Here is a 26,714-nt window from a genome sequence, read left to right on the forward strand (position 1 = left end):
CATCCAGAGCAATAAGTGTCTTGCTCAAGGATACAACCACAACTTGAGATTACATTGCCGGCGCTCTGTATTAAAAAAATTATGAAACCTGTGTAAAAGTTAGAGCTAAACCCATTAACGGCTCTTGAGATGAAGTTTGAATAGGTTGTTATTCAGGAAATCCATGCACAATCTATTATAAAATGGATGCCGTGTCAAACTTTTCTCATGTCCGAAAAATAACACTTTTTCGGCTTCATTTCCTTAATATCCTCATCAATTTCCAAACGAGACCAGTGGAACTGGAGAAAAAGCTTATAGTGGGATTTTAAGATGTTACGAAAGATCTGTAAGGGAAGATAGGTGCAACAAGTTCTAATCCCGAAGGACATCAGTTTTCCTTCGGGTCAATCATTTTTTATTTTGGGGTTGTGTAAAACTATTTTTTGCATTTGTTTTTTTGTGTACATCCTAGACATTGCCCTAGTTGCCAACTTAAATCACATTATCATCGAATTGACATAAGATTAATGTTCAACATCATAGCCGAACACCTGAGACCGTTCCATTGTATAAATCTTATAATAATATTAAGATATGAATATGTTTGACCAGCTTAATAAGTTAATGTAGCATAACATTATGGACTTATTAACATTTCAACAACTTCGTCAGTTATGTTTTTATGTTACTTCTTTAAATAGGCATATTGAGAAGATCAGTTAACTTAAACTTACATCGCATGATACAATATTAATTGATCAATTATCATTTTGAAAATTAACATATAACATTACATTTAACATTAAACATATACAAACTACCATACCAGAATGTTTCGAGTAATTGGGCTTTTACTGTATTCATCTTCCTTTTTATCACCGTCATTACATATGCTATTGGCCACGTGGATAACATCGCCGGAGACCCACGGTTAATTGCAGTACGCTATGCTAGACTTATCTATAGTGACAATGACAATGACAATTGTTTATTCTCGTAAACATAAACAGTACAGTGCAGAGAATATGAACATTAACAAATGGATAACAATGATACATACTGAAACAGGATGGACATCAGTATTGTGAATTAATTATCTAACTTGCATCAATAATAAATCAAGTCAATGAAGTAAGTTGATCATGAGTTACGTAATTGAATAATGTATGGAATTTAAATGTATTTTGTCTATCATAATAATATCTAGACATATATTTGGCGTAGTTCAATCAACCGTGGGTCTCCGATGATGCATGCATAATAACAACACAAGTACCGTTTCACAATGCGTATTGTGTTATATATAGTATCACTCAGGATTTGACAGATCTATATTTGAGGATCCAGAAACAACCGCGGATAACTCGAATACCATGTATTACTCGAACTATTGATCGGGTCCCCGTGAGTTCGAGTAAGAGGGGGTTTACTGTAATTCATGATAAACACGGTACATTTCATACTTCACAAACACCAAAGCCTTCAACCACGCCCCTGTCGAGGCTAGACAGGGATATTAACCTTAACTGTCATTATGTATACTTAAAAGCTGAATTATTTTTTAAAAAGATGGTATTTTTAATAGTATTGTTTTATAAATCTTAACCTCAAATCCCTTTAGTTAAACGGACATTTCAAAGTGAATTGAAACTCATCATCTATGTCTCTCAAAGCAAACCGGTTACAAATTCTGTTTCTGCCTATAATATTAAATTGTTTACCAACTTTTATATTCAGTTTCTGAGATGACAATCTTTTAGTTACGACGTGCTTATATTTATTTTCAATATTTTTACGTAGATAAAATAGAAAACAATGATTATTAATTAAATGTTGATGTGATAAACTTTTGGCGAACCAGATTTCTGTATGTACACACACTGGGGTAGGTCAAAATGCAACTATATATGTACTAACAATTTCTCCTTGTTGTCAAGCCCCAGACTTCTCCGTTTTTTTCAGGCAATGATGTTGATCTGTAGTCGTGAGATCGAAGGAATGACCATCACAACACCGGCAATTCAGACAGGTACAGACCTTAATGATATTTATTTGATCGAGAGAGAATAGCACTGTATTTCATGGTCGTTACGAAAATAAACAGCACGAGATTGACGGATTTATCTTATTCTTCAATACAAATGTAATTGCCTAGACGTAAGAAATGTTATCCATTGACATTCAACGAGTGTGTTTACTTTACTTTAACACAACATCCCCAGAGCATTGAAGAGTATGTATAGAAATTCAAAAGGTACAATTGTTAAACGTAGAAATTGATGCAATTGTTTAGATTTTCGTACCATTCGAAATAACAAGATTTTAAGTATAAAATCCATGGAGATTAAACTAAAATTCTTTAAATGTAACCGTTCGAGCAGAGAAGTCCTATAGCTATTTGTGTCATTGTTTGCGGAACTCTCACACAATGCTTCTTAAGTCTCTGTATGACATCTATTGTCGGCCCCGGTGTGTTATAGCTTGAGGGCTAAACACCCTAGAAAGTTTATATCGTCGTTTGGCTTGATGAATTTGAAGATGCTACATCACCTGTGCCCAATTTTAAAATAGGATATGTTGGCTGAGTTGGAAGACACCCAGCGGTTTCACACTGCTTCTATAATGGCGCCCATTGTATAGAAATATACCGAATTATCACCAACAATGGAAACGGATTCTAATATAAGCCAGTAAGTATTTGATCGTCGCTTCGTCAGCTGAAAGGCCGTAAGGCCGGAATAGCGGACGTAAAACCCATAAATAAATAAATAAATGATCGTCGCTTATTACGTAAAAGATATAGAGGCGGCGTGCGGTAGAATATATTCGAGATAAGTTATTTATCCACTTTAAATTTGAAAAATAGAATTAGAAGCAGAAACTTTTTGAAGATGGTGATAGTGTTAAGTATGTAAACTTTATTTATTTTACAACTCAGAACAAGAAATATCTTTAAAAAAGATAAACGGCATATTTTAAATGCTGGTGTTTGAAAAAAGAATATTATACGGCTATGCCGAATAACGAACTAATGCGTTTTAGCACGGATAACAAAATGTTATCAGTTTGAATCATTTTTGGTGATAATTAGACTGCATTTGACTCAGGAATATAATTTTATTAATGTGTCATTGAAACAGATACATTCACTTATTAAGCTTGCATTCAATTTTAACTTTGTTTCGTTTTTAACTGCATGTCTGCATTTTGCATTTAGCGCTACATTGACCAATCACATACTTCATCGTGACCAGTAACGCCACCTGTCGCGTCATATCCGGGGCCAAAAGAATAGTATACGGCTATGCCGAAAAAAACATACTAACTTATATTAATCACACTTGTTGGCCCGGATGGAAGCGTGCAAGGGAGGAAACCGGATTACATGGAGAATCCACGTGGCCAAGCAGGTGACACCCATATCTTTCACGTCAACGATAAATCTACTGCTGCGTGCACGTTAATGTACACATGGTATACGGGGTACGGTATGGTCAGGAAAAAACAAACGGATTTGTTGAATTGACCATCCCGTGTTCTAGCTTCCCGAGAAACACAAACAGCCAAGGGAAGGGGGTTTCAAGCCACGCACCTAGGATTCACTACAGGAAGATAGTAGTACGCAGTAGTAACCTATGGGCGCAAAAGACCCTCCCCTATCCGGCCCCTCTTAAAACCGCTGAATAAATTTTCACGTCATCCAAAACCGCGCGCAAGTATTTACCACCACCCCATCAACAAAACCGCAGGGAAATATTTACCACCACACCATCAACAAAACCGCGGGAAATATTTACCACCACCCTATCAACAAAACCGCGGGAAAGTATTTACCACCACCCCATCAACAAAACCGCGGGAAATATTTACCACTACCCCATCAACAAAACCGCGGGAAATATTTACCACTACCCCATCAACAAAATCGCGGGAAATATTTACCACCACCCCACCACCATCCAAAAACGAGGAAGCCTTTCGTGGTATGAACTCTCTTCCATTTGAAACCCCTCGGACGACTTTGGTTGGTCAATTTTCAATTCTGACATCACGCAATGAACACACTAAGTAAACAATAATGTTTCTAAACGAGCTCATCTCCACGAATAATCCTGATTTTATACATATGTTGTCATTACGATGTCATGTGCATTACTAAATTATAAATTTATAATCCCCACCCCCAATACAATTTGTTAAAATGACGAAAAAAAACTGACATAAGTTTTAAATGGAAGTTAGTCTGGAGAAAAAGATAAGAACGGTAACAGAATAATATTTGTACATTGGCTTGGTCAACTAAAGTAAATAAAAGTTGTTAAAATAACAAAAGAAAACAAAAACTGAAAATAGTTTTAAATGGAAGCTAGTCTGCAGAAAAGGATATCAAAAGTATATAAAGAAAGGGAACAGAATAATATTTGTACACTTGTTTGGTCAACTTGTGAATTATTTTGAAACTGATTCGAGGTATAACACTCGATAAGGTAATAGCGGTCACGCAATTGTCTTAACGTGACAATCAGCCACGATCAAAGACAGCGTCCATGATTAACTATCGTGATGATATTGAGTAATTTCGGTCAGCAGACTGGTATATATACGACCATAGGTCAGTCGTACTGTACACCAGATCTTACAGACCTCGGACAGACAATGAACTCCACCTTCGCTTTAGTTCTTGTAGGCCTCTTGGGTAAGTTTAAATTATTTCGAATTATCATTTAATTAATGATTATTGTTTAGCTCTGCTGTACCTAACTCTCAGCTTCTACTAAAGGTGCTAATATATTGTGCATAATCATGTGTGATTGCAGGTGGTAGACTGCTTGACATATCCTAATTGATTTCACCTGCCATTCATTTAAAATTCAGTATTAAAACAAAACATTTTGGCTTTAATCTATCTAACGATCAGATTCTACTGAGAGATGTTAATATCTGGTGTCTTTTTGGCAATTCTTACAGCTCGGAACTTTCAAGATACCAATATAATGTTTAATATATCACTTTGTTGCTCAATCCTTGGTCAAAGTATATTGCCAACAAAGGCTACGGAAGATGCCAAAGAATTGATAATTCATTCGTCTTCTTACTTGATACAATACGGATTCTTGAACCTAAAAAGCGTTGTCTTAACATATGTAGTCAGAATTCTACCATGTACATTATCTTAAGCGTCATTGTCTTAAATATTTAAAGTAGATATTTTGTTTTTTGCTTTGTTTTACTGAGATCCAGCATGACAAACTCATTGAAAAGACCTTTCCTAAATATTCGACTTGAAATCGCATGTCTTGAATCGTGTCTTAAACTCTTAGGGCCTAAAGATTTTAATGGATTCAATAAATGCTTTGTAATTATGAAGATATTTCTTAAATCGCCTTATTTGCACCTGTTTCTAGCGGCTGTTGTGTACGGCGAGATTTGCAAGAGCAAGAATGATTGCGCAGACACTACTTGTCATAGCGGTATGATCGAATGTGTTGCGATCTCTGGTAACCACTTGTGCACGTGCATTCACGGCGATATGGACAATATTAGTAAGTATATACTGTATTCTGCAAAATAAGTAAAAGTCACAAAACAGTTGTACACGGTTTAAAAATAAGAAACACTAAGCAAATACATTTATACTTTCAAAACATTCATTTAATTTCCATTTCTGCTTCGTATAACGTTTAAGTACGAATAAGTCCTAAGTTGAAAAAAAATACTATCACGAATACATTAAGAGTTTCCATTCTGTTATCATATTCCTTGGAATATACACAGCACAGATGCTACAACCTCATATTATACCATAGATTGTATATATTCCTTTTAAATATCAACAAAATTGTTAATATTTTATATCCTTTGTTGCATAACATGTCATAAATCGATATTCTGTTACCACGATTGGCTGTGAAATTAATAAGGTTAGAAATGGTGGACTCCTCATTAGGCATCTTTCTTGACCAATGATTTTCTGTTTATATCCTGTGTACTTTGACAATAACCAGGGTAGAGGAATGCTTGTTTATCTTAAAATGTTTCCATTATTTCCTGCAGATTGTACTGCCAGGGCTGACTGTCAGATGGACTCTGTTTCCATGGACTGTGATAACAGTCTAAGACACTGTTACGACGAGACCTGTCGCTGTGAGGGCCATGGACACCAACACACACACCCACCTCATCCAACCCACCCTCCCCATGGCGGAGCTCATTAGAGGTAAAAGGTCCCAGATATCTTTATCGCTCTTCTTCTAAACGCTTTCCATTCCGGAACATCTTATCTTATTCTCCTTGGACATTGTCAAAGGTTTCATGCAAATCTATATTTTCTAACTGTATCGATCTTGAGATAGAATTGTCTTAAAGTGGATATTTTCTATGTTTTTGAAAAGAGTAACTAACAAAGTTTACAAACTCGTAATCAAAAATGTATTTAATTCCCGGCATTGTCAGAGTCTGTGGCACGCCTTCTTTATGCCATTTTTGTTGAATGAACCTTTTGTCATGTCTACAGACTGATGGTTATATTTCTCCACTAATATTATAGTTACATAATAACATATTATTGTCAACCGCTAACTTATTTGCATAACAAAAATTTAACTGTTCCTCTGCTGGTCTTTAACTGGTTGTCAGTTGACCATCAACTGATGAGTAATCAATTCGGATCTGTATATATATAATATTGGTATTGGACACTGTATCCATCCCTAGACCTCTCTTAAAAAGTAACCATTTAAACATGCTAGCTTGTTTTTGCATTGGAAATCAAAACATGATTTTGCATGGTACGGTTTCTATATAATTTTTAAAAGCTTATATGTTAAAAGTGCCGATAAAATTCGGGCACAGAAAAGTTAATTCAATGTATGTATCCGATCAATTTGCACGGCATTGATTGATTTAGAGAATTAGATGAACCATCTGTTTCACAGAGTTAACTTTGATTAACTGTCGTACTATCATTTCACCAGACAGAATGTAACAATCGTTGTTGTATACAAGCACTGATTTGTTTTCTATAATTTCAGGACAAATACTCGCCTGGTGATTCTTTGAATTGTTACCTGTCAATCCAGCACAATTCTGAAGCTATAGCCGAATTATTTCCCCTGTTACACTGTTATGAATTGAAATTAAAATGTATTTATTTATAAACTGTTGATCTACTTGTTGCTTAACATGAATCCAATAATCATCCGACACCGACTGACAGTACTAGTACTAAATGTACTGATTTGTAAGATCCCCGTACAGGAGGTTGAGACATGTGATGACTGGTTTATAAAAGGTCCTTAACCACGTATAACTTATATATAAACAACCTCAATTTCTCTTCTAGTTTGTTTTAGTATAATCGACGAAAATAGTTGGGACAATGAATCAGTGAGGGGTCAGAATTAGTAGGACAATTCATGGATCAGTGAAGAGGGTGACTCCGAATGATCAGTAATTGATGCCTTGATGAACCAGATTTTAATATATAATAACACGTTGTTAAAAATAGTCGCACTTTCGGTTGATTGATTGCCAGTGAAGACATGCGAGATAGTCATTAACGACGGTTTTGTTTTGTTTTGTTTTGTTTTTGTTTAACGTCCTATTAACAGCCAGGGTCATTTAAGGACGTGCCAGGTTTGGAGGTGGAGGAAAGCCGGAGTACCCGATCTGTGAAGAAAAGATCACCAGGGTGACTCCGAATGATCAGTAATTGATGCCTTGATGAACCGGATTTTAATATATAATTAACACGTTGTTAAAAATAGTAGCACTTTTGGTTGATTGATCGCCAGTGAAGACATGAGAGAGAGTCATTAACGACGGAGGTTGTAACTTGAACAAAACGGATTTAACATTGAGATCTCAGGAAATGTTATCTACAGATATAATTCAACATACAGTATGCATGCTGCTTAAATGTCCTTAGGATAGGGTTTGAAAAGAAAAGTGATCGAAATGACGTGTGTCCTTAAGTGTAATGTACATACAGTGTTATAAAATCACATATACAGATAATAATAAAATAATAATAATAATAATACATTCCATTCGCGGCCAACCATCTGCCTCTGTTCATACCAAAATGAGCATGTATATGATTTATAGTTTTATTTGCAGCAATCTGTTCCTGAATTTCCTAGTTATGAAATAATTGTGTGTAAAGTCGGGTTCTAAAAGCATTTAATTCTGGTGCTGTATATATAATGTTTGCGAGGTGGTCTCTAATTCGTTGACTATGAGGCAGCTAGTTCTTTTTATCAACGTTGACGTGCCACTTTTCTACGTTAAGCATGTAATTCACTGACAAAGTGAAACGAAGGGAGATAACTACATGTATGTTAGATCAGAATGGTGTACGAGTACGAAGCTATATATTCCATCATCAAAATACCGAAAATAGTTTAGACTTTTGTGTTTCCCAATTAATTGTATCCTGTAGGTAGATCTCTGCTTTGTATACATTGAAGCAGAAAATAATCAAATTAAGATAATATTATCTAAGGAAAGCCACCATATCAGGTTTAGTCACGTGTCGTCTTTCCGCGTTCGTCATGCTCGAGAGCGCACATCACCAAATACAAGCAAAATACTTCATATTTCCTCAATTGTTTGCGCAAAAGGAGGGGAATAACATCATCCACATGGAACCTCTCATACGGCCGCATGGGAATCATTCAGGCATTTATGATAGACTTCAAGTTTCACTTAACACAAAAAAGAAACATGGAATAAACAATAGATAATACATAACGTCTTTATGTTATAAATGTGAATTTTTACATCATTTATTGACATTCCCAGAATGTATACCATTTTAATTGGTATACGTGTATACGTTTTGACATGTCGTTCACGACTTGATCATTTGTTGTCGGTACTCACATGATCTGTCTTCGAAAAGGCCCAGTTAATAAAATGAGTGAAATGTAGAGAAGTGCTGTCATTTGTTTCACAATTTACGAGTGCGGTGAGGAATATTTAGTAACTACGTAAACGTCCGAGTATCCCATAAGAATTTCCATGTTGGATTCGGACCCTAACATTTTGTCCGATTTCAAATGGAGTTGCTTCCCTTGTGCATTGTCGAGATACTGTGTTTTGAAGGATATTTCACTTTCAAGAGTTCCCTTTACTTTTAGAGCTAGTTTTGGTTTCAATAACTTCTCGGTCGTTGGTAACTTGGTTCTTGTTCTGCGACCAATGAGTCATTGCGCAGGTAACCTAAGTTAGCGTCAAGTCTCGCTGTGCATTGCTGAAAACCAATATTGCAAGGTATAGATTACGTCCATTTTATTATTGTTTTCATTGCCTTCTCGGCCATTGGATTTTAGAAACATGGGACTGGAGGGTCTGTGTTCGATATCAAACTCTTTTATGATTTTTCGAAATTCGTGACAAAGTGTGGACCTTTGTTAATCATAGTGGATCTGGTATTCCACGGCTTGCAGACTGTTATTTGCAGTTGATTTATGGAGTCTCACTCCCGGTATCCATTAACATGGACACTTCAAAGAATTCTACCAACACTAAATAATGATCACCATCTTGCTAACACAAATCACCACCTACTATAAACCATTGCCTTGATGGAACCTCATGTGGTATTAGTTGTTCTTACGACTGGCTGATCTTGTTTGTACAATTGACACTTAATCAAAGACCTCTTACATCTGGCTATTTGTCTGCAATGTTCTACTCCCAAATGAGATTCCTGATTTTTTTCCTAACACAACTCACCTCAATACAAATGAAGTAGCACGCCTTTCATATGTTAGATCGTACCACATCATACACTATAAGCTTGTCCCGAAAATTGCATTAAGCTAATGCTGATGACAGAACATCACACCTGTCGTTTGGCCTTGCATAGAGAATAAATTGTTAGAGAAACTCTCAATGTCGGGGCTTGTTTTGTTTCCTGCTTGACTGCTGACACATCAAAAAATACGTACAATGTAGTCATCCTCCATGTTTGTCGTGTCTCGACATTCAGGCAAGTACATTAGTACTTAAAGCATCGGCGACATGGAACTCTTTTTCAAGTACTAAGTGTATATCAAAATCATAGGCTTGTATCGTCAGTAGCAGTTGTAGTCCGCTAAGTATAGTGGTTTCTTCACTATAAGGTTTGCGATCGGATTGAAACTAGACTTTCTTTCGGTAGTTGTACTGATATTAGATGTTTGTTGCTAGTAGTGAATACTACCACAAGCATCTTCTCAATATGTACATAAGTTTTTTGTGCAATGTATTGTACCGTGCCCATGAACCTAATCAATGCTGTACTCTTGTTTAGATATTTCCTTAATTACTTTCACTTTCACGGCACACGGTTTTAAACCCTGCGTGCTGAATGTATGGTCAATGAAGTTAACTGTTATCTGACTCCTTGAGGTTAACACGTTAGCATTTCTAGTTCTATCGAAGATTTAACGTAGTGTAGTACCGTGTTAATTGCCAGTCTCGCCCGCTATGAGAAAATCATCCGTGATGGTTCGACATCCTAAAGGTCCTTGAAAATGTCTGTTATAGCCCTCCAAAAACCTAAATTACAAATAAGTACGCCGAAAACGTATAACGTCCAAGCGGGTGTTAAATGTGCATAAATTGCAGCTTAGCTAATCCAGCTACATCTGCAAGAACCTTGACACTGCGTTAATTTTTGAAAAAAGTATTTGCCTCCATCTACTTTGATATTTGAGGTTGATACAGATGCGGAGTTTTATTGTTCGCCACCACCGTAGAGTTAATGACCGGTATCACTGTTAGGTCGATTTCAATGTGATGTTTATAGAATTTAGGATCCCTTCATTTCATTCGTTTAGAATATATTGCCTTGTGCTGTTTCTGATTAGACTACACCAACTCTCTTTACCACTCTCTATCAGTTTTAACTTTTGTCTTGATGCAAATCCGATAACAGGCAACGACATGACAATCTAGCATGCTACCACTAACCTACCAACAGTTTACATTCTCCTGACTGCAAGGACGTAAAAAAATGTTGACATTTTCCATTTTTTATTTTCGTTTGCACCCGTGGCTCTGTCAGATTTTATACTGTGCCCCATTGTCTATCTTAAATTTAATTGCTTTGATTTTCAGCTTCACAAACCATTCGTCATCCTTTCCTGGAGTGGTCGCTCCCACTTTGTCTGTATGACCAGTTCCGATAAAGAATGACTCGTAATATCCAATCTATGTATGTGTCAATCAGCTGTACGTTTCCCCTTTTTGGTTTAACCTTTAGGAGGGTTGCATCACTAATTACCTTGACCTCGTCCTACCGGCTTGTTTTGTTCAGTTCTATAATTTATACCTCTATCATCTCAATTTAAACTTTATTTCAGAATTGCGGAATAAGTTAAATGAATTTTTTTTCTTTGTCAATAAAAGTTAAAATAAACAAAAAAAAAACAAAAAACAAACAAACCCTGAAAATAGTTTTAAATGGAAGCTCGTCTGCAGAAAAGGATATCAAAGGTATATAAAGAAAGGGAACAGAATAATATTTGTACATTGGTATGGTCAACTTGTGAATTATTTTGAAACTAATTTGAGGTATAACACTCGATAATGTAATTCGTCACGTGATTGTCTTAACGTGACAATCGGCCACGATCAAAGACAGCGTCCATGGTAGACTATCGTGATGATATTGAGTAATTTCGGTCAGCAGACAGGTATATATGCGACCATAGATCAGTCGTACTGTACACCAGATCTTACAGACCTCGGACAGACAATGAACTCCACCTTCGCTTTGGTTTTTGTAGGCCTCTTGGGTAAGTGTAAAATTATTTCAAATCATTATTTAATTAATGATTATTATTTTTTAGCTCTGCTGTGCCTAACCCTCAACTTCTACTGAAGGGTGTTAATATCTTGTGTTTACTATGTCCTGCTTGAAACATTCTAATTCATTTCACCTGCGTCCATTTAAAACTCAGTATGGAAACAAAACATTTTGGCTCTAATCCATCTTAACGATCCAATTCTACCGAGAGATGTTAATATTATGTTTTTTCTTTGGACAATTACTACAGCTCGAAACTTTCAAGAAACCAACATAATGCTTAATATAACACTTTGTTGCTTAATCCTTGCTTAAAGTATATTCCAATCAACCAGTGACAATAGTGACTTCTTGATCCTAAAAAGATTGTCTTAACAAATAAAATCAGAAGTCTACCATGTAAACCATTTTATACGTCATTGTCTTAAATATATAAAATGAATATATATATATTTTTGTTTTTATGAAATTTACGACGAGATCAGGCATGGCAAACTCAAATGCTCAAATGTATGCCATTATGAAGGTACAATTACTAAAATCGCCTAATTTTCACCTGTTTCAAGCGGCTGTTGTGTACAGCGAGATTTGCAAGAGCAAGACTGATTGTGCAGACACTACTTGTCAAAGCGGTATGATCGAATGTGTCGCGATCTCTGGTAACCACTTGTGCACGTGCATTCACGGCGATATGGACAAAATTAGTAAGTATACGTATAAGTTTGTACTCAGCAAAAGAAATAAAACGGTTAACAAAGAAAAAATACATGTTAAGCGTCATAACATTAATTTAATTTCCATTTCTGCTTCGTATAATGTTTAAGCACAAATAAGTCATCAGTTTGAAAAAATACTATCACGAATACATTCAAAGTTTCCTTTCTGTTATTATCATCCTTGAAATATACACAGCTACAAGTGCTACAACCTCAGATTATACCATAGCTTGTATATATTTCTGTATGTTCTCTTTGATATCTTGAACAATATCAACACAATTGTTAATGTTTTGTATCTTTTGTAACAGAACATGTCATATATGGATATTCCATGACCACTATTGGCTGTATTATATATACCGTTCATATTGTTAGACTTCTCCTTATTTTTAAGATATTTTTCATGATCAAAGTGATTTTTTTTAATGTTTATATCCTGTACACTTTGATTATAGCCATTCAGTGTAGGGGAATGCTTGCTGATCTTGAAATGTTTCTATTATTTCTGCAGATTGTACTGCCAGGGCTGATTGTCAGATGGACTCTGTTTCCATGGACTGTGATCAAAGTCTAAGACACTGTTACGACGAGACCTGTCGCTGTGAGGGCCATGGACACAACCATGGAATGTTTACCCATCCACCTCATCCTACCCATCCTCCCCATGGCGGAGCTCATTAGAGGTAAAAAGTCTCAGATATCTTTATCGCTCTTCTCAACTCTCAACGCTTTCCATTCCGGAACCTCTCATCTTATTCTCCGTGGACATTGTCAAAGGTCCAATGTAAATCTATATTTTCTTATTGTAATATTTTTTGGTATATTGCTTTAGTTTTATCGATATTGAGATAGAATTGCAGTTTCGTCTTAAAGTGGATATTATCTCCATCTTTTAAAGTAGTAGCTAACAAAGTTTACTAGCTCTGGATACTTTTCCTGGCAATGAGGCGTTTGTCTTAATAAATAAACAGCTATATAGACAATATGGGAAATCCTGTACACATGCATAGTTTAGCTTTTTTTCGCACTGAAGACATTCCTCTAACATAGAACTGCGCTAATAATACTCACTTTCTTTATATTGCTTTCTACAAGCATGTGGCGGGTGCATTCATTATCGCGTTAATCTTTTCATTTTCGACTAAGCGCGAAAATGTGTGTGCACCAACAAATTTTGGTTTACAATATACATGTATATAAGAGACAATTATCTTGGATGATCAACATATACGTGCTTCCCTTACTCTATGTTAAAACCCGTCAGAAATACCGTTTGAGCAGATGAAGTTTGCCGTTAAGGAACAGGTTTTTGCATATACCTTGATACGCCAATCACATTGTATGTAATCATAGATTAGCGATTATTTTCTAATAAAATGATTTAATTTTTAAACAAACAATAATGTAAATATGAAAAATAATGTCATGTTCATCTTTGGTAATCAAACATTTATTCAATTCCTGGCATTGTCAGATCCTTTGGAACACCTTTATCAATCTTGTTTGACCCTGTGTCATGGCTAACGATTGATGACTATATTGTTGCCACGCGCTAACTTATTTGCATGGCAAAACTTTGACCGTTCCATAGCTGATCTTCGCCTGGTTATCAGTTGACCGTCAACTGAGTAATCAAGTTGAATCTGTAAAGATAATGTTGTTATGGGAACTGGTATCTATCACTGTACCTGTCTTAAAAGTAACCATTTCAACATGATCGCTTGTTTTTACAAAACTAAAACATGAGTGGCCTTAGTACGGTTTCGACATACTTTTTAAAAGCTTACATGTAAATACATGTACATAAGATTTGGGCACAAAATGTCAATTCAAATTAGGTATCCAGTCAGTTTGCACGGCATTGATTAATTTAGAGAATTAGACGAACCATTTGTTTCACAAAGTTAACATTTGATAGACTGCCATACTATTATTTTACCTTACAGAATATTATAATCGTTGATGTATATTGATTTCTTTTCTATAATTTCAGGACAAATACTCGCTTGATGATCCTTTGACTTGTTACCTGCCTATTAAGCGCAGTTCGGTACCAATTGCCACATTATTTTCCCTGTTACACTGTTATGAATTGAAATTAAAATGTATTCATTCATAAATTGTCGTTTATCTACCTTTATACTTAACATGAGTCATATAATCCTCCCACACCGAAAAGCAGTACTAGTTCTAATTGTACTGATTTGAAAGCCTCCTCTACAAGGTGAGACAGGTGATGGCTTATTCATAAAAGGCCCTTAACCATGGATAATAACTTAAGTTCTCTTTTGAGTTGGCAAGATATCAACAACCACAATTTCTCTTCTATTATTTTAGTGTTATCGTCGAAAATAGTTGGATTAATGAATCAGTGAGGGGTCAGAATTAGTAGGACAATTCATTGACCAGTGAAGAAAAGATCACCAGGGCGACACCAACTAATCAGTAATTAATGGTTTGATGAACTAGTTTGTTTTTAGAATAATCGGCGAAAATAGTTGGAACAATGAAGAATGAATCAGTGAATAAAGTTTAAAATGGTGATAGAGCTGTTAATCATAGAACTGAACAAAACAAACTGGTAGAACGAGGTCAAGGTCAACAGAGGTATATCCCTCCTAAAGGTTATGTCAAAAAGGGAAAAAGTACATGTGATTGACACATACATAGATTGAATATTAAAAGTGGTCATACAGACATGGTGGACGCGAGCAGTTCAGGAAAGAATGACGAATGGTTAGTGAAACTGAAAATCAAAGTAGTTAGATTTAAGATAGACAATGGGGCATAGTATACAATCTTGCATAGCCACAGATGCAAATGAAAATGGAAAATGTCAAAAAAGGAAATACAAGATGTTGGTAGGTTAGTGGTACAGCGTAAATATAGGAATAAATACGACATACTAGATTGCCATTTGCAGTTGCCTGTTATCGGACTTGCATCAAGTCGAGTTAAATCTGATAAAGAGCGGTTAAGAGAGTTGATGTACTAATCAGAAACAACACCAGACACTTATAGATAATTATATTCTAAACGAATAAAAAATATTTAATTCCAGAAGCATCACATTAAAATCGACCAAACAGTGAAACCGGTCTTTATCAATGGTGGAGGAAAATCGAACAATAAACTCCAGATCAATATCAACCTCAAATATCAAAGTTACTGGTGGTAAATACCTTTTCAGACTTTGACGCAGAGTAAGGGCTCTAGCTGATTTAGCTAGATGAGCTAAGCAGCAAATTGTGCACATTAAACACCTTTTGACAGTCTCTCAGCGTACCATTTCGTATTTTAAGTTTTTTCGAGGGCTATAACAGACATTTTAAAAGACCCTTTGAGGATGTCGAAACCATCGTGTATGATACTCTCATATGGGGCGCACCTGGAGAGCAAACGTACTAGGCTACGTCAAATCTTCTATAGAACTGAAAAAGCTAACGGAAACCTTAACGAGTTCGGTAACAGTTAACATTATTGGCAATACACTCAGCACTCAGGGTTTGAACCCGGATGACGAGAAAGTGAAAGTCATTCAAGAAATATCTGCATTAACCAGAGTACAAGTCAGCATTGAATAGACTCTTGGGTAGGGTACAATAGATTGTACAAAACATTATGCAGATACTGAATAGAAGATGGTGGTAATATTCGGAACTAGCATTAGTAAAACTACAATCCGATCGCAAACCTTATAGTGAGGAAACCACTATACTTAGCACCTAGCCGACTAAAAATGCTGCTGACGATACAAGCTTATGATTTTGATATACACTAAGTGCCAGGAATAAAGAACTTCGTGTAGCCGATGCTTTAAGTACTAATGTTCTTGCCTGAAACACGACAAACCTGGAAGAGGACTACATTGTACGTAAGTTTTGGTGTGTCAGAAAGTCCAGCAGTAAACAAAACTACCGCTGACATTGAGCGTTTCGCTAATAAATGGTTCTCTTTAGATTGCCAACCGAGAGGTGTGATGTTCTGCCATCAGCATTAGATTCATAGTATTTTCGGGACAAGCTTATTGTATGATGTAGTAGGATTTAAAACTTGAAAGGCCTGTTACTCCATTCGCATTAAGATGTTTTTGCTTAGGAAAAAAAACATGAATTTCATCTAGGAGTAAAAGAAGTGCAGACAAATGGTAGATGCAAGATATCTTTAATTTAGTGTTCATTGTGCAAAAAGGATGAGCCAGCCGTAAGAGCAACTAACACGGCATGAGCTCGAGGTTCCAACAAGACAATGTTGTACAGTAGGTGGTGATTTGTGTTAGCAAGATGGTGATCATTACTTAGTGTTGGTAGAATTATTTAAAGTGTCTATGTTTATGGATAACAGGAGGAAGACTCCAAAAATCAACTGCAAATCAGTCTGGACGTTATATACATGGGATACAAGATCTATGATTGCAAACGGTCCTCAGTTTGTCACTAATTTTGGAAATTTATAAAGGAGTTTGTGATCGAACACAGACTATTCAGTGAGTCCTATTGTTCCAAAACCCAAAGGCCGAGACAGCAGTGAAAAAAATATTAAATGGACGTAATGCATAACTGTCAATATTGATCCTCAGCAATGCACCGTTAGACTTGGAGCTAGCTAAGATTACCTGTGCAATGAATCATGGGTCGCAGAACAAGAACCCAGTTACCAACAATTGAAACCAAACCTAGCTCTACAAGTAAAACAAGTAAAGGGAAATCTTGACAGTAAAAGGCCGTCGAAAAACAATATCTCGACAATACGCAAGGGAAACAACTCCATTTGAAATCTGACAAAATGATAGGGTCCGAATCCAACTTGGAAATTCTCACTTGGTACCCGGACGCGTACGTAGTTTCTAAGGATTCCTCATCGTGCTCATACATTGTGAAATCAAATGACAGCACTTCTCTACATTATATATACATGTAAGCCTATTCAGAGACAAATTACGTGGGTATACAGTATATCGTGGACGACATGTCAAAACATATATACCAATTAAAATGGTAAACATTCTGGGAATTATATGAATTATGTGAACATTCACATGTATAACATAAAAGCGTTATGTAATATCTATTGTTTATTCCATATTTCTTTTCGTGTTAAGTGAAAGTTCAAGTCTATCATAAATGCCTGAATGATCCCCATGCGGTCGTTTGCGAGGTTCCATAATAATGAATGATGTTGTTCTCTTCCTTTAGCGGAAACAATTTTAAAAATGTATTTATTTGGTTATGTGTGCCCTCGAGCACGACGAACCCGGCAAGACGACAATTGACTATACATGATATGAGGACTTTCCTTAGATAACATTATCTTAATGAAATTATTTTCTGCTTCAATGTATACAAAGCATAGATCTACCTACAGGATATAATTCACTGAGAAACACAAAAGTCTCAACTATTTCTGTATTTTGTTGATAGAATATATAGCTTCCTGCTCGTATATCATTCTGATCTAAGAGCTACTTCCCTTCCTGTCACTCTGTAAGTTCATTACATGCTTAACTTGACACGCCAACGTTGATAAAAATAATTGTGTCTCAAAGTCAATGAATTATAGACCACCTCACAAAAATGATATATTCAGCACCAGCAGTATATGCTATTAGAACACGATTTAACACACAGTCAATTTATAACAAGGAAGATCAAGAACTACATGAACAGAGGCACATTGTGGTCCGCGATGGAAATGTATTACATTTTGTGTTATGTATTATCATTTAACCATTATTCGTATACGTGATGGTATAACACTATACATTACACTGTAGGACACACAGGTCATTTCGATCACAATTCTTTTCAAAGTATATCTTTTAGACTTTTTTTTGACATTTAACAGCATGCATACTGTATGTTAAATTAGATCTGTAGATAACATTTCCTTATATCTCAATGTTAAATTAAGTTAATTTCAGTTCTCTTCTGTTACAACCTCCATGATCAAAGTATATCTCGCATATCTTCACTGGTGATCAATCAGTCAAAAACTTAACTGTTTTGAACAATGTGTCGTTATATATTAAAATTCAGTTCTTCAAACCATTAAATACAGATTAGTTGGAGTCATCTTGATGATCTTTTCTTCACTGATTAATGAATGGTCCTACTAATTCCGACCCCTCACTGATTCATTGTTACAACTATTTTGCCTATTATACTAAAAAAGTAGAGAAATTGAGTTTGTTGATACATTGCCGCCTCAAAACAGTACCCAAATTAGTATCCATGGTTAAGTGCCTCTTATAAACCAGCCATCACCCTTCTCACCTTCCTGTAGAGGGGGCTTTCAAATCAGTACAATAAGAACTAGTACTGCCTTTCAGTGTCGGAGGATTATATTTTAATTTCAATTCATAACAGTGTAACAGGGAAAATAATTCGGCTTTAGCTTCAGAATTACGCTTGATAGGCAGGTAACACGTCAAAGGATCAACGGTTGAGTATCTGTCCTGAAATTATAGAAAATAAATTAATACTTGTATATATCAACTATTGTCATATTCTGGGAGGTGAACGGATAGTACGACAGTTTATCAAAAGTTTGGTTTGTGAAACAAATGGTTTACCTTATTCTCTTCATTAATCAAAGCCGTGCAAACTGAGCGGATATCTAAATTGTATTGACCTTTTTGTGCCCTAATTTTATCGTTACTTTAAACATATCAGCTTTTTGTGTATGTAGAAACCGTACAAAGTACACTCATGTTTTAGTTTCCAATGCAAAAAAAAAAAAAACAAAAAACAACAAAACAAAAAACAAGCTAGAATGTTTCAATGGTTACTTTCTAAGAGAGGTATAGTGATAGATACAATGTCCCATAAAAAAATTATCTATACAGATTAAACTTGTTTACTCAGCTGACGGCCAACTGACAACCAGCCGAGGAACAGCTAATAATTGCCATAAAATAAGTTAATGCTTGACAACAATAACCTGTTATTATGTAAATATAATATTAGTGGAGAAATATAACCATCAGATGGCAAAATGAAGGCGTGCCACAGAATCTGACAATGCCAGGAATTAAATGATTTGTTGACTACCAAGATGAAATCGACATAATTTTACATAGTTGCATTATTGATGACTTAACAATTGAATTATCTTATTAGAAATTAAACACTAATCTTATTGATAACATACAATCCTATAGACGTCTCATGTTTTCAAAATAGAATCAAAAGAGCACTTTGACAAATTCTATGCATAAAGCTCCTTAAAGTTCCTTAACTGTACACTTCATCTGCTCAAACGATATTTCTGACGCATTTTGACAGAGAGTAAAGGAAGTTACGTATATTTTGATCTTCCAAGATATAATTTGTTTCATATATATGAATACTGTAAATCTACATTTCTTGGTGCACACAAATTTTCGCGCTGAGTCATCAATGAAAAGATTAGTGCGTTAAGGATTCAATCCACAACATGCTTGTCGTGGAAAGTAATATAAAGCAAGTAAGTATTATTTGCCCTATACTAGGTAAGAAGAATATTTTCAGCGGAAGACGCTAAAATAAGGTTACCGCTAAAATATGGACGCGTACAGGATTTCAACGCCTTATTCCCATATTGTCTATACAGTCGTGTAATTCGTTAAGACAAACGCCTCATTACCAGGAAAAGTATCCTTGAGAAATTGATACAGTTGGTTTAACTTTGTTAGCTACTCTTCAAAAAACATAGAAAATAACCACTTTAAAACGAAACTGCAAAAACTAGAAAACTAAGGCCAAAATGCCAAAAATACAATAACAAAATATAGATTTGCATGAGACATTTGACAATGTCCAAGGAGAATAAGATGAGAGGTTCCGGAATGAAAAGCGTTGAGAAGAAGAGCGATAAAGATATCAGAGACTGTTTTACCTCTAATGAGCTCCGCCATGGGGAGGATGGGTAGGATGAGGTGGATGGGTAAACATTCCATGGTTGTGTCCATGGCCCTCACAGCGACAGGTCTCGTCGTAACAGTGTCTTAGACTGTTATCACAGTCCATGGAAACAGAGTCCATCTGACAATCAGCTCTGGCAGTACAATCTGCAATAATAATGGAAACATTTCAAGATCAGCAAGCATTCCCCTACACTGAATGGCTATAATCAAAGTGTACAGGATATAAACATTTAAAAAAAAATCATTTGGTCATGAAAATTGCCTTAATGATTAGGAGAAGTACAGCAATATTAACGGTACTTATTATACAGCCAATCGTGGTCATGGAATATCGATATATGACATGTTATGTCACAAAAGATACAAAACATTAATAATTTTGTTGATATCTGTCAAAGTATCAAAAAGAACATATAGAAATATTTATAAGCTATCGCATAATCTGAGGCTGCAACACTTGTGCTGCGTATATTCCAAGGATGATAATTACAGAAAGGAAACTCTTAATGTATTCGTGATAGTCATTTTTTGCACCTTTTGATTATTTAAACGTGATACGAATATGAAGCAGAAATTCGGAATTAAATGAATGTTTAAAAGTTTACATATATCTGTTTGTTAGCTTTTTTGACATTAACATAAAAAGGAGACTTACTGAGATACATACAAAGTATACTTACTAATTTTGTCCATATCGCCGTGAATGCACGTGCACAAGTGGTTACCAGAGATCGCGACACATTCGATCATACCGCTTTGACAAGTAGTGTCTGCACAATCAGTCTTGCTCTTGCAAATCTCGCCGTACACAACAGCCGCTAGAAACAGGTGAAAATAGTAATTAGTAATGCCGTCATAATGACAAACAATAACCAATTCCTCTACTTTTGGCCCTAAGAGTTTAAGATATGTTAATAGTAATGCGATTTCAAGTCAAATGTTAAGGACAATTCCTTACAATGAATCATTTGAGTTTGCCATGCTGGATCTCGTCGCAAATCTTGGTAAAACAAAACAAAAAATAGTTCAAATATTTAAGACAATGACGAGTACAATAATGTACATGCTAGAAGTCTAACTATATATGTTAAGACACCGATTTTATGTTGAAGAAGTCGAATGAATAACGTAATTCTTCCGTAGTCTTGGTTGATTGGCAATATCTATACTTTGGGCAACGATTAAGCACCAAAGTGATATATTAAACATTATGTCGGTTTCCCGCTGTAGGAATTGCCCAATAGACACACGAGGTATGAACATCTCACAGTAGAAGTTGATCGTTAGATGGATTAAAACCAAAATGTTTTGTTTCAATACTGAGTTTTAAATGAACGGCATGTGAAATGAATTAGAATGTGTCAAGCTGGTTATGGTAATCGTCGGTGACTAAAGTCTACCAGCTGTGTCTACCAACTGCAATCCCAGAAAGGTGTATCCAAGATATCAGCACTCTTCAGTAGAAGTTGAGAGTTAGGTACAGTAAAGCGAAAAATAATAATAATTAATTAAATGATAATTGGAAACAATTTTACACTTACCCAAGAGGCCTACAAAAACTAAAGCGAAGGTGGAGTTCATTGTCTGTCCGAGGTCTGTAAGATCTGGTGTATAGTACGACTGACCTATGGTCGTATATATACCAGTCTGCTGACCTGAAGTTACTCAATATCATCACGATAGTCTACCATGGACGCTGTCTTTGATCGTGGCTGATTGTCACGTTAAGAAAATCACGTGACGTATAACCTTATCGAGTGTTATACTTCAAATCTGCAAATGTTTTATACAATTTATTGTACCCTGCCCAAGAGCCTAATCAATGCTGTCTTGTACTCGTACTTGTACTGAGTGCTGAGTGAATTGCCAATGTAGATAACTGTTATCGAACTCGTTGAGATTTACGTTAGCTTCTTTTCAGTTCTATAGAAGATTTAACGTAGATTAGTACAGGTTTGCTCTTATGAGAGTATCATATGTCTTTTAAAATATCTGTTATAGTCCTTCAAAAAACCTGAAATAAGAAATGGTACGCTGAGAAACTTATAACATCCAAACGGTCGTTAAATGTTCACAAATTGCTGCTTACTTCATCTAGCTGAATCTGTCAGAGCCCCGAGTCTGTGTCAATTTCTGAAAAGGTATCTAAAACCAATAACTTTGATATTTGGGGTTGATACAGATCTGGAGTTGAGTTTATTGTTAAACCAGTTTTACTGTTAGGTCGATCCAACGTGAAGTTTATAGAATTAACTATCTCGTTATTTCATTCGTTTAGAATATAAGTGTGTTGCGTTGTTTCTGATTAGACTACAGCAACTCTCTTTACCGCTGTTTACTAGATTTAACTCTTGACTTGATGCAAGTCCGATATCAGGCAACGACAAATGACAATCTAGTATATCGTACTTATTGCTGTATTCACTAACCTTTCAACAGTTTGTATTGACTTTGGTGACATTTTCCATTATTTATTTTCATTTGCACCTGTGGCTATGTAAGATCTCATACCTTGCCCCACTGTCTATCTTCAATCTAACTACTTTGATTATTGGGTTCACAAACCATTTGTAATCCTTTCCTGAAGTGCTCGCGTCCACTTTGTCTATATGACCAGTTCCGATAAAGAATTACTTTTAATATTCAAACTATGTATGTGTCGATCAACCGTACTCTTTACCTTTTTGGCTTAGCATTTAGGAGGGTTGTACCTTTGTTGACCTTGACCTCGTCCTACCAGTTTGTTTTGTTCAGTTCTATGATTTATACATCTATCATCAATTTAAACTTTATTTTAGAATTGCAGAATAAGTTAATAGTATTTTTTTCATTCTGTGAATAAAAATTGTGATAATAATAAAAAAAAAAAAAAAACTGAAAATAGTTTGAAATGGAAGCTCGTCTGCATAAAAAGGATATCAAAAGTATAGAAAGAAAGGGGACAGTTAAATATTTGTAAATTGGTATGGTCAACAATACAGGTAAAACACTCGATAAGGTAATACGTCACGTAAATTTACTTAACGTGACCATTAGCCACGATCAAAGACAGCGTCCATGGTAGACTATCGTGATGATATTGAGTAATTTCGGTCAGCAGACTGGTATATATACGACCATAGGTCAGTCGTACTGTACACCAGATCTTACAGACCTCGGACAGACAATGAATTCCACCTTCGCTTTAGTTCTTGTAGGCCTCTTGGGTAAGTTTAAATTATTTCCAATTATCATTTAATTTCTGATTATTATTTTCAGCTCTGCTGTACCTAACTCTCAACTTCTACTGAAGTGTGCTATTATATTGTTTTTACTATGTCCTGCTTGAATATTCAACTCATTTCAACTGTCGTACATTTAAAACAAGAAAACATTTTGGCTCTAATCCATCTTAACGATCCAATTCTACTGAGAGATGTTAATATCTTGTTTGTCTTTTGGACAATTACTACAGCTCTGAAGTTTCAAGAAACTAACATATTGTTTAATATAACACTTTGTTGCTTAGTCATTGCTCAAAGAATATTGCCAATCAGTCAAGACTACGGAAGATGTCAAAGAATCACAATATTGATTCGACTTCTTAATTACTTGATACAATACAGACTTCTTGAACCTAATAACGTTGTCATTAGCTTATACAGTCAGAATTCTATCATGTAAATTATTTCATTCGTCATTGTCTTAAATATTTGGACTATTTTTTTTTTTTTTTATCGAGATTTGCGACGAGATCCAGCATGACAAACTCAAATGATTCATTGTAAAGAATTGTTCCTAGCATTTGACTTGAAATCGCATTACTATTAACATATCTTAAACTCTTAGGGCCAAAAGTAGAGGAATTGATTATTGTTTGTCATTATGACGGCATTACTAAAATCGCCTTATTTTCACCTATTTCTAGCGGCTGTTGTGTACGGCGAGATTTGCAAGAGCAAGACTGATTGTGCAGACACTACTTGTCAAAGCGGTATGATCGAATGTGTCGCGATCTCTGGTAACCACTTGTGCACGTGCATTCACGGCGATATGGACAAAATTAGTAAGTATACGTATAAGTTTGTACTCTACAAAAGAAGTAAAACGGTTTAAAAAGAAAAAAATACATGTTTAGCGTCATAACATTCATTTAATTTTCATAGCACGAATACATTAAGAGTTTCCTTTCTGTTATTATCATCCTTGAAATATACACAGCACACGTGCTACAACCTCAGATTATACAATAGCTTGTATATATTTCTATATGTTCTGTCTGATATCTTGAAAAATATCAACAAAATTGTTAATGTTTTGTATCTTTTGTAACAGAACATGTCATATATGGATATTCCATGACCACTATTGGCTGTATTATATCTACCGTTCATATTGTTAGACTTCTCCTTATTTTTAAGATATTTTTCATGATCAAATGATTTTTTAAAGTGTTTATATCCTGTACACTTTGATTATAGCCATTTAATATAGGGGAATGCTTGCTGATCTTGAAATGTTTCCAATATTTCCTGCAGATTGTACTGCCAGAGCTGACTGTCAGATGGACTCTGTTTCCATGGACTGTGATAAAAGTCTTAGACACTGTTATGACGAGACATGTCGCTGTGAGGGTCATGGACACAACCATGGAATGTTTACCCATCCACCTCATCCAACCCACCCTCCCCATGGCGGAGCGCATTAGAGGTAAAAAGTCCCAGATATCTTTATCACTCTTCTTCTCAACGCTTTCAATTCCGGAACCTCTCATCTTATTCTCCATGGACATTGTCAAAGGTCCAATGTAAATCTATATATTCTTATTGTATTTTTGGTATTTTGCTCTAGTTTTATATATCTTGAGATAGAATTGCTGTTTCGTCTTAAAGTGGATATTATCTATGTCTTTTAAAAGAGTAGCTAACAAAGTTTACCACTGTTGCAATTTCTCAATGATACTTTTCCTGACAATGAGGCGCTTGTCTTAACGAATTACACGACTGCATAGACAGTATGGGAAGAAGGCGTTGAAATCCTGTACACGTGCATAGTTTAGCGGTATCTTTCTTAAGCGTTTTTTCACACTGAAGACATTCCTCTAACCCAGGATTGGGCCTAATAATACTCACTGTCTTTATATTACTTTCCACGACAAGCATGTGGCGGGTGTATTCATTATCGCGTTAATCTTTTTTTATTTTCGACTAAGCGCGAAAATTTGTGTCTACCAACAAATGTAGGTTTACAGTATTCATGTATATGACACAAATTTTATCTTGGAGGATCAAGATAAACGTTACTTTCCTTGCTCTCTGTCAGAACGCGTCAGAAATACAGTTTGAGCAGATGAAGTTTACCGTTAAGGAACCGGTTTGTGCATAGACCTTGTCAATGCATTCTTTTAATACTATTTTGAAAACGTGAGACACCTATCACATTGTTTGTAATCATAATTATATTAGCGTTTAATTTCTAATGAAATAATTTAATTTCTAAATGATCGATAATGTAGATATGAAAAACAATGTCGTGTTCGTCATTGGTAATCAACTGTTTTTTTCAATTCCTTGCGTTGTCAGATTCTGTGACACACATTTATAAATCTTTGTTGGACCCTGTGTCATGTTAACAGATTGATGGTTATATTTCTCCACTAATATCATGGTTACAACAATTACATAATAACGTTATTATTGTCGAACGCTACCTTATTTGTATGGCAAAAATTTAATATTCCTCAGCTGGTCTTCAGCTGGTTGTCAGTTGACCGTCAACTGAGTAATCAAGTCGATTCAGTATTGGACACTGTATTCATCACTTTATCTCTCTTAAAAAGTAACCATTTAAACATGCTTGCATGTTTTTACATTGGAAATCAAAACATGATTGTGCTAAGTACGGTTTCTACATACTTTTTAAAAAGCTTATGTGATAAAAGTGCCGATAACATCAGGGCACAAACAAGCCAATTCAATGTATATATCCGATCAGTTTGCACGGCATTTATTAATTTACAAAAATTAGACGAATCATTTGTTTCACAAAGTTAACTTTTGATATACAGTCATACTATCATCTCACCTGACAGAATATTATAATCGTTGATGTATTATAACGAGTACTTCTTTGTTTTTTATAATTTCAGGACAAATACTTGCCTGTTGATCCGCTGAATTTTTATCCGCCAATCCAATGCAATTTTGAAGCTATAGCCAAATTATTTTCCCTGTTATGAATTGAAATTAAAATGTATTTATTTATAACTTTTTATCTTTTTTTCATTTAACACGAGTTCTATAATTCTCCGACACCGAATGGTAGTACCAGTACT

At 35.3% G+C, this 26,714-nt stretch overlaps 4 protein-coding genes across 4 annotated transcripts; 3 read left to right on the forward strand and 1 right to left on the reverse strand.

Annotated features, from left to right (window-relative positions):
• The first annotated feature begins 4,444 nt into the window (after nt 1-4,444).
• On the forward strand, nt 4,445-7,145 carry LOC117338109. Its single transcript, XM_033899309.1, has 4 exons — nt 4,445-4,678; nt 5,388-5,525; nt 6,037-6,199; nt 7,014-7,145. Exons 1-3 carry the CDS (start codon nt 4,546-4,548, stop codon nt 6,195-6,197), a joined length of 432 nt encoding a protein of 143 aa, XP_033755200.1. The 5' UTR covers nt 4,445-4,545; the 3' UTR covers nt 6,198-6,199; nt 7,014-7,145.
• Nucleotides 7,146-11,518: 4,373 nt separating this feature from the next.
• LOC117338108 lies at nt 11,519-15,386 on the forward strand. Its single transcript, XM_033899307.1, has 4 exons — nt 11,519-11,768; nt 12,346-12,483; nt 13,010-13,181; nt 14,492-15,386. The coding sequence occupies exons 1-3, from the start codon at nt 11,636-11,638 to the stop codon at nt 13,177-13,179; spliced, it is 441 nt and encodes a 146-aa protein (XP_033755198.1). The 5' UTR covers nt 11,519-11,635; the 3' UTR covers nt 13,180-13,181; nt 14,492-15,386.
• A 3,434-nt stretch (nt 15,387-18,820) lies between these two features.
• LOC117338111 lies at nt 18,821-22,039 on the reverse strand. The gene is made up of 4 exons (XM_033899311.1): nt 21,943-22,039; nt 21,082-21,219; nt 20,374-20,545; nt 18,821-18,952 (listed from the first exon to the last, which is right to left on the reverse strand). The coding sequence occupies exons 1-3, from the start codon at nt 21,980-21,982 to the stop codon at nt 20,376-20,378; spliced, it is 348 nt and encodes a 115-aa protein (XP_033755202.1). The 5' UTR covers nt 21,983-22,039; the 3' UTR covers nt 18,821-18,952; nt 20,374-20,375.
• Nucleotides 22,040-23,430: 1,391 nt separating this feature from the next.
• Nucleotides 23,431-26,655, forward strand: LOC117338107. Its single transcript, XM_033899306.1, has 4 exons — nt 23,431-23,607; nt 24,309-24,446; nt 24,919-25,090; nt 26,529-26,655. The coding sequence occupies exons 1-3, from the start codon at nt 23,475-23,477 to the stop codon at nt 25,086-25,088; spliced, it is 441 nt and encodes a 146-aa protein (XP_033755197.1). The 5' UTR covers nt 23,431-23,474; the 3' UTR covers nt 25,089-25,090; nt 26,529-26,655.
• The last annotated feature ends 59 nt before the right edge of the window (nt 26,656-26,714 follow it).

The sequence above is a fragment of the Pecten maximus genome, chromosome 11 (genome assembly GCF_902652985.1).
Source record: "Pecten maximus chromosome 11, xPecMax1.1, whole genome shotgun sequence".
In the NCBI taxonomy this organism is placed as follows: Eukaryota; Metazoa; Mollusca; class Bivalvia; order Pectinida; family Pectinidae; genus Pecten; species Pecten maximus.